This window comes from Zosterops lateralis (genome assembly GCF_965231275.1).
Source record: "Zosterops lateralis genome assembly, chromosome: 23".
Classification (NCBI taxonomy): Eukaryota; Metazoa; Chordata; class Aves; order Passeriformes; family Zosteropidae; genus Zosterops; species Zosterops lateralis.
The window spans coordinates 1,853,520-1,866,497 of record NC_139783.1 but is presented as its reverse complement, the minus strand read 5'-3'; the positions used below and the strand labels follow the sequence as shown (position 1 = coordinate 1,866,497).

Here is a 12,978-nt window from a genome sequence, read left to right as displayed (position 1 = left end):
GAACGACCTCACGAGTGTGGGGAGTGTGGGAAGAGCTTCAGCCAGAAATCCCTCCTAATCCACCACCAAAGGATCCACACTGGGGAACGACCCTATGAGTGTGGGGAATGTGGGAAGAGGTTCAGAGCGCGCTCCCACCTGATCTGTCACCAGAGGACTCACACAGGGGAACGACCCTATGAGTGTGGAGAATGTGGGAAGAGGTTCAGAGTGCGCTCCCACCTGATCTGTCACCAGAGGACTCACACAGGGGAACGACCCTATGAGTGTGGAGAATGTGGGAAGAGGTTTCAGTACATCTCCCATCAGATCTGTCACCAGATGATTCACACTGGTGAGAGGCCCTACGAGTGTCGGGAATGTGGGAAGAGCTTCAAGTCAAGCTCTGAACTGATAAAACACCAGGTGATCCACACTGGGGATCGGCCCTACGAGTGTGGGGAATGTGGGAAGAGCTTTAGGCAGAGCTCTGCCCTTACTGCCCACCAGAGGATCCACACCGGGGAGAGGCCCTATGAGTGTGATAAATGCAGCAAGAGGTTTCAGAGCAGCTCAGATCTCCTTAGGCATCAGCAGACACACACAGATGAGAGGCCCTTCCGCTGTCCCGACTGTGGGAAGGGCTTCAAGCAGAACTCCACACTCAAGAGGCACCGGCGCATCCACACTGGGGAGAGGCCCTACGAGTGTGACAAATGCAGGAAGAGGTTTCAGTTCACCTCCAGTCTCCTTCTGCACCAGCGCACACACAGCGAGGAGAGGCCTTTCTGCTGCAGCGACTGTGGGAAGGGCTTCAAGCAGAACTCCAGTCTCGAGAAGCACCGGCGCATCCACACCGGGGAGAGGCCCCACAAGTGTGAGGAATGTGGGATGAGCTTCAGCCAGAGCTCCAACCTGATCTGCCACCTGAGGACCCACACGGGGGAACGGCCCTACAAGTGTGGGGAATGTGAGAAAAGCTTCAGGCAGAGGGAACAGCTGATCCAGCACCAGAACATCCACACTGGAGAAAGGCCGTACAAGTGTGGGGAATGTGGGAAGGGCTTCAGGCACAGAGCCAACCTGATCGTCCACCAAAAGATCCACACCGGGGACAGGCCCTATGAGTGTGATAAATGCAGGAAGAGGTTTCCCACCAGCTCTCATCTCCTCCTGCACCAGCGGATGCACACAGAGGATTGGCCCTTCCGCTGCCCCGACTGCGGGAAGGGTTTCATGCACAACTCCCACCTCATCCAGCACCAGCGCATCCACACTGGGGAGAGGCCCTACAAGTGTCCCCAGTGTGGGAAGAGCTTCTCCAGGAGCTCTACCTTGACAAGACACCAACAGAGCCATCGGTAGGGGAACCCCTGTGAGTGCCCCCAGTGCAGGAAGAGCTTCGTGCTCTGCTCCAGCTCCATCCCCCCGGAGGAGCCACGTTGGGCAGAGCCCTGGTGACCCACATTCCCTGGGATCCATGATGGGAAGACAACTGGCTGTTTATCCTTTTGTTTTTGCCTTAATGTTTTTCTAACATCTTCATCCCTTGTAAACAGCCAAAACACAGTTGGAAAGAAAGAAATTGATCAAATATGTCTAAAGTCCTACTGTTTCACAGATATTTTTTGGTGAATTTAGGATTTGGGGCATATTCTGGAGGATTTGTGTGTTTTTGGGGGATTTTGGGCAGCATTCTCCCTCTCTTTGCACTCCAAAATGCAGGAGGGATTGGACTGTAACTCCAAAACCGCTCCAATTCCATTGAGAACAACTCAATCTTGCCCCAAAGGGGCTCAATCCCACCTCAAAATGACTTGTTCTAAGCTCAGATAAACTCAATCCCATGCCAATTTTACTCAATTCCCCAGCCACCAGAGTGAGATAGGATTGGAAGGAGATTAGGAGGGGTGGGATCCAAATTTGGAGTGCTGGGATGGGGATTGTGTGGGGCAGGGTGGGTGGGAGGGATGTATTTTGATAGTAAATCAAACTTGGAGAGTTCTTGATTTGTGCCCCATTCATTTCCAGTCAGTTGCAGTTCTGTTTTCAGAGTGCCACCTTCTCAGCTGACTGTGTTTGTGGCCTCCTTTCTCTCCTGCCTCTCTCTCTGCTCTCTTTGTCTCTCAGTGTCTCCCTTGAGCCAGGGCAGCTCCCACCCAAGACCCTGCCCTGACTGAATTCCCACTGCAGGAGCTCCAACAGGCATGGATGGAGTTCTGGGGGCTGGCAGTGAAATGTGACTGTAGGATCTTGCTGCCCTTGGCTTTGGGCCCCTTCTCCAGAGCTTTGCCTTCAAGGGCAGGAAGATCTTTTCCTGTCTGGGAAGTGGAATTCCAGAGCCTTGGAGTGTGTGCCATGCAGGACCATCCAGAGTGGGATCCTGCGGACTGGGACCACATGGACTGGGATTTCACAGGCTCGGACCATCTGGATCAGAAACACAGAGACTGGGATCATCCGGACCAGGATGGCTGCGGCGGAACGATGCGAACCGAGGCGGTCCCGCCCGGCCCAAGGGAACCTCCCAGTCCCTCCCAGTCCCGGCCGGGGCCGCGGCCAAAAGTGTCCGGAGCGACCGCGGCGGTCCCGGAGCGATCGTGGAGCCGATCCCGGAGCGATTCCGGGTCCGATCCCCGTCCCGGTGCCGGGCTCGGTCTCAGTCTCGCTCTCGGATCGGCGCCAGTCTCGGTGCTGGTTCCGGTGCCGGGCTCGGTCTCAGTCCCGGAGCGCTCCCGGTCTCGGTTCTGGCCGCGGTGCTGGAGCGTTCCCGGTGCTGGTGCCGGTTCCGAAGCGCTCCCGGTGCCGGTGCCGGTGTCGGTCGTGGTGTCAGTCTTGGTCCCGGTTCCAGTTCTGGTGCTGGTTTTGGTCTCGGTCTCGGTCCCAGTGCCGGGGCCTGTGCGGGGCCGCTGTTGGTTCCGGTGTCGGTCTCAGTCTTGGTGCAGGTTCCGGTTCTGGTGCTGATCTTGTCTCGGTCTCGGTCTCGGTCTCGGTCTCGGTCTCGGTCCCGGAGGTTTAAGGCCCATTTTGGTGTTTTTAATTCAAACCGGGCCCTTTTAGGACCGCGCGTTTTCCCGGCCGCGCCCACTTTCCCTCCTCATTCCTTCCCTGTCCCTGACCCCGCCCATTTCCCCTCTCAGTTCCCGCCTTTCCCTGACCCCGCCTCATTCCATTCGTTCTCCGCCGTTTAATTGGCTACGCCTCTTTTCCCTTGAGTCCCGCCCCTCTACTGGCGCGATTTCTCCTGCGCATGCGCAGATTACTCAGCAGTGCCTTTCCCGGGGCGCCGCCATCTTTTCTCCCGGTCTCCCGGCCCGGCTCCGGCATTTCCGAGACCTACGGTGGGGCAATGGGGGATCTATAGGGGTCTGTAGGGGTCTGAGAGGACTTGGAAGTTTCCTTATGGGATTTGGTGGGGGGTCTGTAGGAGATTTGGGGCGGTCTATAGGGGATTTAGGGCGCTCAGGGGGTCCCTAAAGGGGGCTGTGGGGGTATAGGGGCTCTATCGGGGTCTGGGGGGTCTATCGAGGGTCCAGAGAGGTCCGTAAAGGGCGTCCGGGCGTCCCTAAATGGGGTCTGGGTGATATAGGGGATTTGTGGGAGTCTGGGTTGCCTTTTGGGGGGTTGAGGGAGTCCACAGGGGATCTGTAGGGGTCTGCGGGAGCCTATAGCGGGTCCGGAGAGGTCTGGGGGTGTCTGTGGGTCCCTATGGGGGGTCTGGGGGGGTCCGTAGGTCTCCAAATGAGGTCTGAGGGGATCTATGGGGGATCTATAGTGGGGCCTGGGAGACCCTATAGGGGATCTGGGGTTCTCTATATGGGATTTAAGGGGGTCTGGGGGGGGGGGGGGGTCTTGGCATCTCTATGGTGGAATTTTGAGGTCCTTAAATGAATTTTTTGGGAATTCTTGGTTCTGTACGGCTAAATCTTGGAAATTTGGGGTCCAAATTGTTCAGTTTTGGGTGTTCTGTTGGGAAATTTCTGCCTGCTGCACCACTTAATCAGAAGGAAGTGTAGGAATTTCTGGGAATTTTCAAGGATTTCGAGAGTTCTGGGGTGTTGCGGGACTTCTGGGAGTTTTTTGGGGGGATTTTGGAGGACTCTTTGGATATTTTCAGGGATTTTTAAAGTATTTTTAGGAACTTTTGGGGTGACGTTTCTGCATTTTTAGAGTGTTTTCTGTTGTTATCTGGGGGCTTTGGTGAATATTTTTGGAATTTTGAGGATCCGAGGGGTAGGGGAGTTTTAGGGAGTTTTAAGGAGTTTTGGGAGATTTTAAAAAATATTTCTGGGCATTTTAAGGGTTTGGGGTTGTTTTTTTTTTATTTTCTTAGTGTTTTTTGTTGGTATTTGGGGGATTTTTTTATTTTTGGGGAATTTGGGAAATTCGGGGTAGTGTGGAAAATTTTGGAAACGTTAGAGATTTTGGAGGCATTTTCAGTTTTTTTTTTCCTTTGAGGCATTTTTAAGGCTTTTTTCAGGTATTTTTAAAATTAATTTGGTGTTTTAATGTGATTTTTGGGGGATGTCTTTTTTAATTTTTGGGAATTCTGTGTCCCTCCAGACTCTTCCTCATCCTGTGGCATTTTGGGGCATTTTCTGTCATTCTTGGGCCATTTTTGGTCACTTTTGTGCCACTTCTGTGCCATTTCCTCTTATATTGGGTAATTTGGGGCAATTTTTGTCATTTTAGAGACATCTGAGGTGATTTTTGGTCACTTTTTGGGCCATTTTGTGTCATTATGAGCCATGGTTTGTAATTTCGGGTGTGTAGAAACATTCGCGACTTACAGGGACAAGGTACTCTGCAAACCTGAGATATTCTAGAATATGTGGTTTTATTGCAAGGGTCGTGGGTAGAAAGGGCCTTCCCTTCAGCCACCAGCCTGGGCTGAAGGGAAGTCCCAGAGAGAGAACGAGAGAGAGCAAGAGGGTCAGCTGGCAAGAAGAGGGGAGAGAGCTACAGCAAGTTGGCAGGGATCAGAGTGCAGGGGGAAGAGAGCAGAGGTAAGAGCAGGGAAAGGAGAGCGAGGTCCAGAGAGAGAGAGCGAAGAGGAAAGCCAAGAGAACAGGGACCAGAGAGAGTGAAGAGGGTGAAGAGAGAAGAAGAGAAGAGAGCGAGGTCCTGGTTACCATACATTATATCTCCTTTTGTGATGAATATTCTAATTTACAGTGACCAACCAATACAAGACACAAAATCCTATAGAATCTACATACAGCCTATAAGAACTACTACATTACCATGTGTTATATTTTAAACTCTAAAAACTACTCTTTAGACTTTTCTGGTTTGCTACATTGACCTTTGGATCCCTTAGCCAGCAGAAAGGTCTTGTTCAATCACAAGGGATTCTCCTTCAGCTGGCTAGGCTATTGTCTTTAGGTTATATAGTAACTAAGACTCGGTATCCTACAACTCAAAGTAAGCTTCCATTTCTATCTCGACTATAGGTTTCACATTTTCAGAATCTTTTGCCAAGCAATCATATTTATAAGGTTTCCCTGATTAATCTTTCCCAACAGAGTGCATTTCTAGTCAGTTTTTGGGCCAGTTCTGAGTAATTTCCTGTCACTTTTCAGGCATTTTTGGTCTCCTTGGGGGCGTTTTTGGTGACTTTTGAGCCATTTCTTGCCGGTTTCAGTCCCAGTGTCAGTCTTGGTCTCAGCACAGTCCCGGTGCCGGTCCCAGTGCCAGTGTTGGTCCCGGAGTGCTCCCAGTGCCAATCCCAGTCTCGGTCCCAGTCCCTGGGCGGTGCCAGTCTCGGTGCTGGTTCCGGTGCTGGTCTCGGTCTCAGTCCCAGTCCCAGTGCCAGTTCTGGTGCCGGTCTCAGTTCTGGTGTCAGTTCTGGTCCTGGTCCCAGTCCTGCAGCGGTGCCGGTGTCGGTTCTGGTGTCGGTTCTGGTCCCGCTCTTGGTCTCGGTGCCCGTCCCAGAGCGGTGCCACTCTCAGTGCCACTCTTGGATCCGGTGTCGGTCTCAGTCTTGGTGCTGGTGCCGGTTCTGGTGCTGATCTCGGTCTCGGTCTTGGTCCCAATCCCAGAGATTTTAGGCCCATTTGGGTAATTTTTGGTCAGACTGGGCAGGCTTAGGGTGGATTTTTGGCCCCTTTGTCTGATTATAGGCAAAATCTGGTGGGGTTTAGTCCCCTTTGAATGATTTTAAGATAAACTGGGCAGTTTTAAGCTGGATTTTAGATCCCTTTGGATGGTTTTAGGCCAATTTTGGTGGGGTTTGGTCCTGTTGGGGTGAATTTGGTCCAAATCTGTTGGGTTTTAGGGTGGATTTTAGGTAAATTTCTTTGATTTTAGGCCAGACCAAGTATTTTCAGGGTGGAATTTACAGCCTTTTAGGAGATTTGAGAGGATTTTTGGCCACTTTGTACGGGTCTTAAACCACTTTTGAAAATTTCAGGCCGCATTGGTTGGTTTTAGACGCCTTTGGATGATTTTATCCCCATTTGGTGATTATTAAGACAAACCATACAGATATAGGGTGGATTTGAGGCCACTTTGGGTGACTTTAGATTGCGTTGTGGGGATTTTTGGCGTCTTTGGGTAATTTGAGTCTGAACCTGATCTGCTTTAGGGTGGATTATAGGTCCCTTTGGACAATTTAGGCCATTTCGAGTGATTTTAGGTCAAACCGGGCGGTTTTAGGACCGCGCGTTCCTTTGGCCCCGCCCCGTTCCCCTCATGATTCCCGCCCTGTCCCTGACCCCGCCCCTTTCCCCTCATGATTCCCGCCCTGTCCCTGACCCCGCCCCTTTCCCCTCCCAGTTCCTGCCCTTTCCTTGTCCCCGCCCTCCCAGTCCGGGGCCGGGCCCGGGGGAGGAGGAGGAGGGAGGGAGGAAGAGGCGCAGCGGCCGCAGGAGCGGGAGGAGAAGACGAGCGGAGGGAGCGGCGGCTCCAGCGCTGCCTGAACGGGCGGCAGCGCCGGGATCATCGCCCCCCGTCCCGCAGGTGCCCGGGGAGGGGGAGCTCGCCCCAAATATCCCGGGTTTGGGGTCCCTGGGTTTGGGGTATTGTGGGGGGATGTTTGGAGCTCGCGGGGCTCCAAAGGCGAGGCGCAGATGCCGCTCGGGGGGACATCGTGGGGTGCCCGGGAGGTGTTTTTGGGGTGTCCCGGTGTCGGCAGAGCCCCGGCGGGGGCGGGGGGATGCGGATCCCCCCTGGGTGGGGGTTGGGCTTCCCGGGCCGGGCCCTCCGAGCTCTGTGGGGGCCACGTGGGGAGCGCGCTGGACCGGCGGGGCCGGGGGGACACCGGGTTTGGGGAGCCCGGGAGAGCCGCGGCTTCCCTGAGCGGGACCCCAGAGAGAGGAGAGCCCCAGAAGGGCAAAGGGGACCCCGAGAGGGGGGGACCCCTGGGATTGCCGGGACCCCGTTGGGGGCTGGAGGGGCGGGAAAGGGGTTCGAGGGTCCCGGTGCTGGCAATGGCTGCTCCAGTATGAGCCCAGTGTCCCCAGCCCGTGGTTCCAGTTTCCTCGACATTCCCAGTATGAACCTGGTTACTTCCCCTCACTCTCTCCCTGTTCCCTGTTGGTCCCACTATGAGTCCAGTCACTCCCAGTTATTCCCTGTTATGATGCAGTTTGCCCCCAGAATTGGTCCTGTGAAAAACGAGGTTCACTTTTTTGGTAAATTTTAGGAAATAGGTTTAATAAAAAAAAGACAATTAGGAGATAGAAAAAAAAAGCAAAGTACAGCTGGCCTGGTGACTTGGCATTCAGCCAACTCCACACTTTGCTATGTCAGAGACATTCTTTAAATACCCTTTCTCTTGCATTAGATTGTGCATATTCATATTCTTCCATAAACTAATTTCTGTATTTTAGGAACTGTTTTGCGTGGTCCCTCCTTGGCTCCGCCTTTGTAGAGCACACGTGTTTCGTGGCTGTGTCTTCATTATCGCCTCCAGCTTGGGCCTTGGTCCATCCTTTCTTCAGGTGGGAGATGCTGATAGTTGGTGTATCGGTAGCCGAGTCTTCTTTACATGTTCATTGGATGTTATCTTGACTAAATAGACTGTTTAAGCATACTTATATCAACTACTACCACTATGCCTAGTTTTCTTTACTAATAGCAGAAATAGGAAACTTATATCCTTACTGGAATGTTATTAATCATATAGCACACATCTTGCAAAAAGCCAACTTTATAATATACATTTATAACAGTCCTAATTGCTCCCATTTCCTCCTACTTTTGTCCTGTGTCTTTCCAGTTCTCCCAGTTGCCCCTAGCATAGTCCTAGTCACTCACAGGATGATCCCAGTTTCTCCCAGCAGAGCCCCAGTCATTCACACTTGGTCCCAGTTCCCCCCCCCACTTTCTCCCAGTTTGGTACCAGTCAGCACTTGCATGGTCTCAGACACTCCCAGTATATCCCAGTTGCCCTGAACATTCTCATAATCGTTCCCAGGCACTCGCAGTTACCTCAGCGTGGTTCACTTGCCCCCAGTGTAGATCCAGTCACTCCCAGTGTCCTGTGGCGTGGTCCCAGTCATTCCCAGGATGGTCCTGGCTGTTCCCAGTGTTGTTCTAGTCTCCCCAGTATTGTTCCAGACACTCCCAGTTTAACCTAGTAGCAATCAGCATGCTCATGGTCATTCCCAGTCACTCCCAGTTACCCCAGTAAGGCTCCAGTTCCCTCAGAATGATGCCAGTCTTTCCCAGTTACTCCCAGTTACCTCCAGCATGATCCCAGTTTCTGGCAGTTGCCCAAAGTATAGTCCCATCTGCTCCCAGTATGATCCCAGATGGTATCTCAGTCCCCTCTGCTTGATCCCAGTACCTTCCAGTTGATTCCAGTTGCTCCCAATGTGTCCGCATTTTCCTCCCAATATGGGCCCAGTAACCCCCAGTCAGGATCCATTCATACCCAGTGTAATCCCAGTGGCTCCCAGGATCATCCCAGCAGGACCCATAGTCACTCCCAGGATGGTTCCAGTCAATGCCAGCACCTTCCAGTCACTCCCAGTATGATCCCAGTCAGTTCCAGTAGGATCCCAGTATCACCCCGACATGGGCACAGCTGCTCCCATTATCCTCCAGTGTGGGCCCAGCCAGTTGCTCCCATTTACCCCCACTATAGTTTCAGTCTCTCCCAGTATATCCCAGTTGCTGCCAGCATGTTCCCAGTCACTCCCAGTTGCCCAGAGTTGCTTCCAGCCTGATCCCAGTTGCTCATAAACACTCCCAGTCACTCTCAGTGCAGTCCCAGTTGCTGCCAGTATGATCCCAGTCCCCCCAGCATGGCCCAGCTGCTTCCACTGTGATCCCAGTAGGATCCCAGTTGTCCCCAGCATGGTTCCAGTTGCTCCCTGTTGCTCCCAGTGTGATCCAAGTTGCACCCAGTTGCCCCTGGTACAGTCCCAGTCAGTCCTTAGGTGATCCCAGTCCCCCCCAGCATGGTCCCAGTCATGTCCAGGTTCCCCCAGTGCAGACCCAGCCACCCCCAGTTGCCCCCAGAGTGGTTCCAGGTTTCCCCCAGCATGGTCCCAGTTGTTCCTAGTGTAGTTCCAGTCACACCAGTATGGTCACAGACATTGCCAGTATACCCCAGTTGCCCTCAGCATGCTTGTAGTCATTCCCAGTCACTCCCAGCTGGCCCAGTAAGGTTCCAGTGACCCCAGTACAGCCCAGTCACTCCCAGTGATGGCACTCCTGGCATCCCCCAGCCCTCTCTGCATTCCCCCATCCCAGATCTCCCGAGAGGAGCCCCAAGGGCTGGAAGTCCCCAGCCAGGATCCCCAGCAAGGCCCAGTGTGGATCTGCAGCCCCCAGTTTTCCCAGTTTCCCTCTCCTTTTCCCCAGTCTGGATTCCCCCACCCCCAGCGGGTGGGAGCAGCCGAGAGCCCCGCGCTGCCCATCCCGACCTGTCCCGGCTCCATCCCTGCTCCTCCCGCGGGCTGCCAGGGCTTGGGGAACGGGGCACCCGGGGTGTGCCTGCTCCTGGGGGAGGAGGAGGAGGGGTAGAAATGGAGGGATGAAGAAGGAGCAGGAGAAGGGATGGAAGTAGGAAAAGGAGGTGGGATTAGGGAGGAGGAAGAGGAGGGCTGGAAGAGGGGGAGTGGGAGGAAGAAGAAGGGGGTGGACAAAGCAAGATAAAGAATAGGAGAAGGAACCACGAGGTCAAGCCTGTCCCTCATCCCCCTATCCCACAGGTGTCCGGGGAGGGGGAGCTCAGCCCAGATATCCTGTGGGTCCCTGAGTTATTTTTTGTGTTTTTGTGGGGGGGGATGTTTTGAGAATGAAGAACTCCAAAGCTGAGTGGAAAATCCCCCCTGGGGGACTTTAGGGGTGTTCCAGTGGCAGCTGCCAGCAGAGGCAGCCTGGAGGAGCAGAGCCCTGTGTCCCCCAGGACCCCCAAGTGGGGAGCCCAGAGAGGGGGGAGCGCTGCGATTCGTGAGACCCTCAACAGCCTGGAGAGGGGCAGGGGGGGACTCCTTGGACCCCGTGCAGCCAAAGCAGAGAATAAGGGGAGAAGGGACCCCAGGACCTCAAAACCCCCCAGCATCCCTAAATGGGCAGATGGAAAATGGGGGAGCTTTTTGGGTTCCTGGGACTCCCAGCAGCCTGGGGAGGGTGGGGGACAGAGTAGACGAGGGACCCCCAGTCAAGCCTTACCCCCAGCAGCTGGGACAGGGGGACCCCCTGAACACCAAAGGGGAGAGACCAGAGACAGGGAACTCCTGGAAGTCTTTTCAGGGCTGAATCTTGGTGTTGGGGAGGTTTTTATGGAGCCCAGGTGCCTGGTGAATTCTAGAGATGGACTTGGGCTGAGGTACCTTCAAACTCAACGTGCTCATCCCTTATTTTTTCCCAAACCAGGATTTCACTTTCCCAGCCCTTGGCCGGACAGAGAAGGAGACTGTGAGAAAGAGGAAGATGCCCCAGGACACCCAGGTGGGTGAGCAGGAAGTCAGTGCCCCTTTCCCCCTTTCTCCTGCTCCATCTCCCAGCCCAGCCTGGCCCTGGCTGCAGGACAGCCCCACTGCTGACACCGTCCTGCTGGGGACGCACTGGGGGATCTCCTTCCCCTTCCCTCTGGCACGGAGGCAAATCCCATCCTCTCCTTGTCCTTCCTCCCCCAGACAAGGAGCTGAGCCTGGAGACCAGGGAGGACAAGTCCCTGCGGCAGAACTTCATGGGAGAGGCTGTTCTGAGCGGCTCCACGGTGCAGGAATGGAACGGGGCTGAAACACCCACCCTGTGTGCGGAAGGCGGCCAGAGATGGAGCCAGAGCTCAGAGCTGGTGGTCCATGAGCAGCTCCATGATGGGGAGAAGCCCCACAAGTGCTTGGGGTGTGAGAAGAGCTTCACCTGGCGGTGCCACCTGCTCCGCCACCAGAGGATTCACACGGATGAACGGCCTTATGAGTGTGGGGAATGTGGGAAGCGCTTCAGCCAGAGGCCCAACCTGATCAGCCACCAGAGGACCCACACTGGAGAGAAACCCTACAAGTGTGGGGAATGTGGGAAGAGCTTCAGCCAGCGGTCCTGCCTGATCAGCCACCAGAGGACCCACACAGGGGAACGGCCCTACGAGTGTGGGGAATGTGGGAAAGGCTTCAGAGACAGAACCACCCTGTTTGAGCATCAGAACATCCACACTGGGGAAAGGCCATACAAGTGTGGGGAGTGTGGGAAGGGCTTCAGGCAGAAAGCCAGCCTGAAGTTCCACCAAAAGATCCACACTGGGGAGAGGCCCTACAAGTGTTCCCAGTGTGGGAAGGGGTTTTTGACCAGCACCCAGCTCCTTGTACATCAGCAGACACACTCAGGGGAGAGGCCCTTCCACTGCTCCGACTGTGGGAAGGGCTTCACGTGCAACTCCACCCTCATCATCCACCGGCGCATCCACACTGGAGAGAGGCCCTACGAGTGTGATAAATGCAGGAAGAGGTTTCAGACCAGCTCCAGTCTCCTCCTACACCAGCGCACACACACCGAGGAGAGGCCTTTCCGCTGCCCCCACTGCGGGACCGGCTTCAAGGAGAACTCCAACCTTGTCAGGCACCTGCGTGTCCATACAGGGGAGAGGCCCCACAAGTGTGAGGAATGTGGGAAGAGCTTCAGCCAGAGCTCCAACCTGATCTGCCACCGAAGGATCCACACTGGGGAAAGGCCCTACGAGTGTGGGGAATGTGGGAAGAGCTTCAGAGAGAAAGCCACCCTGATTAAGCACCAGAACATCCACACTGGGGAAAGGCCATACAAGTGTGGAGAATGTGGGCAGGGCTTTAGTCACAGAGCCAGGCTGAGCTTGCACCAAAAGATCCACACTGGGGGAGCGGCCCTACAAGTGTGATAAATGTGGGAAGAGGTTTCCGTTCACCTCCAGTCTGCTCAAACACCAGCGCATGCACACAGTGGAGAGGCCTCTCTGCTGCCCTGACTGTGGGAAGGGCTTCAGGCAGAGCTCCACCCTCATCAGGCATCAGCGCATCCATACGGGGGAGAGGCCCTATGAGTGCAGGGAATGTGGGAAGAGCTTCTCCAGGAGCTCTCACTTGACCCAACATCAACAGAAACACCAGTAAGGGAAGCCCTACAAGTGCCCCCAGTGTGGGAAGAGCTTCGTGCACTGCTCCGGCTCCATCCCCACTGGAGGAGCCACTTTGGGCAGAGCCCTGTGACCCACGTTCCCTGTAATCCATATTGGGAAGACACCTGGCTGGTTATGCTTTGGATTTGCTGTTAATTTTTTTCTCGTCTCCCTCCCCCTAAGCCAAGAGGGATCGATCTGTCACCTCAAAACCACTCCAATCCCACTGAAAACTATTCAATCTTACCCCAAAAGGGCTCAATCCCACCTCAAAATGGCTTGTTCCCACCTCAGATGAAGCCAATCCCCTGCCAAACTTACTCAATTCCACAGCCACCAGGGAGAGATGGGGTTGGAAGGAGATTAGGAGGGGTGGGATCCAGATTTGGAGCGGTGGGATGGGAACTGTGTGTGGCTGGGTGGGTGGGATGTATTTTGATAGTAAATCAAAC

The 12,978-nt window shown here is 54.5% G+C and overlaps 2 protein-coding genes across 2 annotated transcripts; both read left to right on the top strand.

Annotated features, from left to right (window-relative positions):
• Nucleotides 1-246: 246 nt before the first annotated feature.
• On the top strand, nt 247-1,344 carry LOC310918325 (uncharacterized protein; the record flags this gene model as incomplete). The annotated part of the gene is made up of 1 exon (XM_083877179.1): nt 247-1,344. The coding sequence occupies exon 1, from the start codon at nt 322-324 to the stop codon at nt 1,342-1,344; it is 1,023 nt and encodes a 340-aa protein (XP_083733305.1). The 5' UTR covers nt 247-321.
• Nucleotides 1,345-3,314: 1,970 nt separating this feature from the next.
• LOC310918408 (uncharacterized protein) lies at nt 3,315-12,419 on the top strand. The gene is made up of 3 exons (XM_083877274.1): nt 3,315-3,320; nt 10,810-10,884; nt 11,073-12,419. Exon 3 carries the CDS (start codon nt 11,126-11,128, stop codon nt 12,287-12,289), a length of 1,164 nt encoding a protein of 387 aa, XP_083733400.1. The 5' UTR covers nt 3,315-3,320; nt 10,810-10,884; nt 11,073-11,125; the 3' UTR covers nt 12,290-12,419.
• Nucleotides 12,420-12,978: the final 559 nt, after the last annotated feature.

Bases quoted from the DNA above. Each gene is read 5' to 3' on its own strand.
- LOC310918408 (XM_083877274.1), top strand. From the start codon at position 11,126: ATGGGAGAGGCTGTTCTGAGCGGCTCCACGGTGCAGGAATGGAACGGG.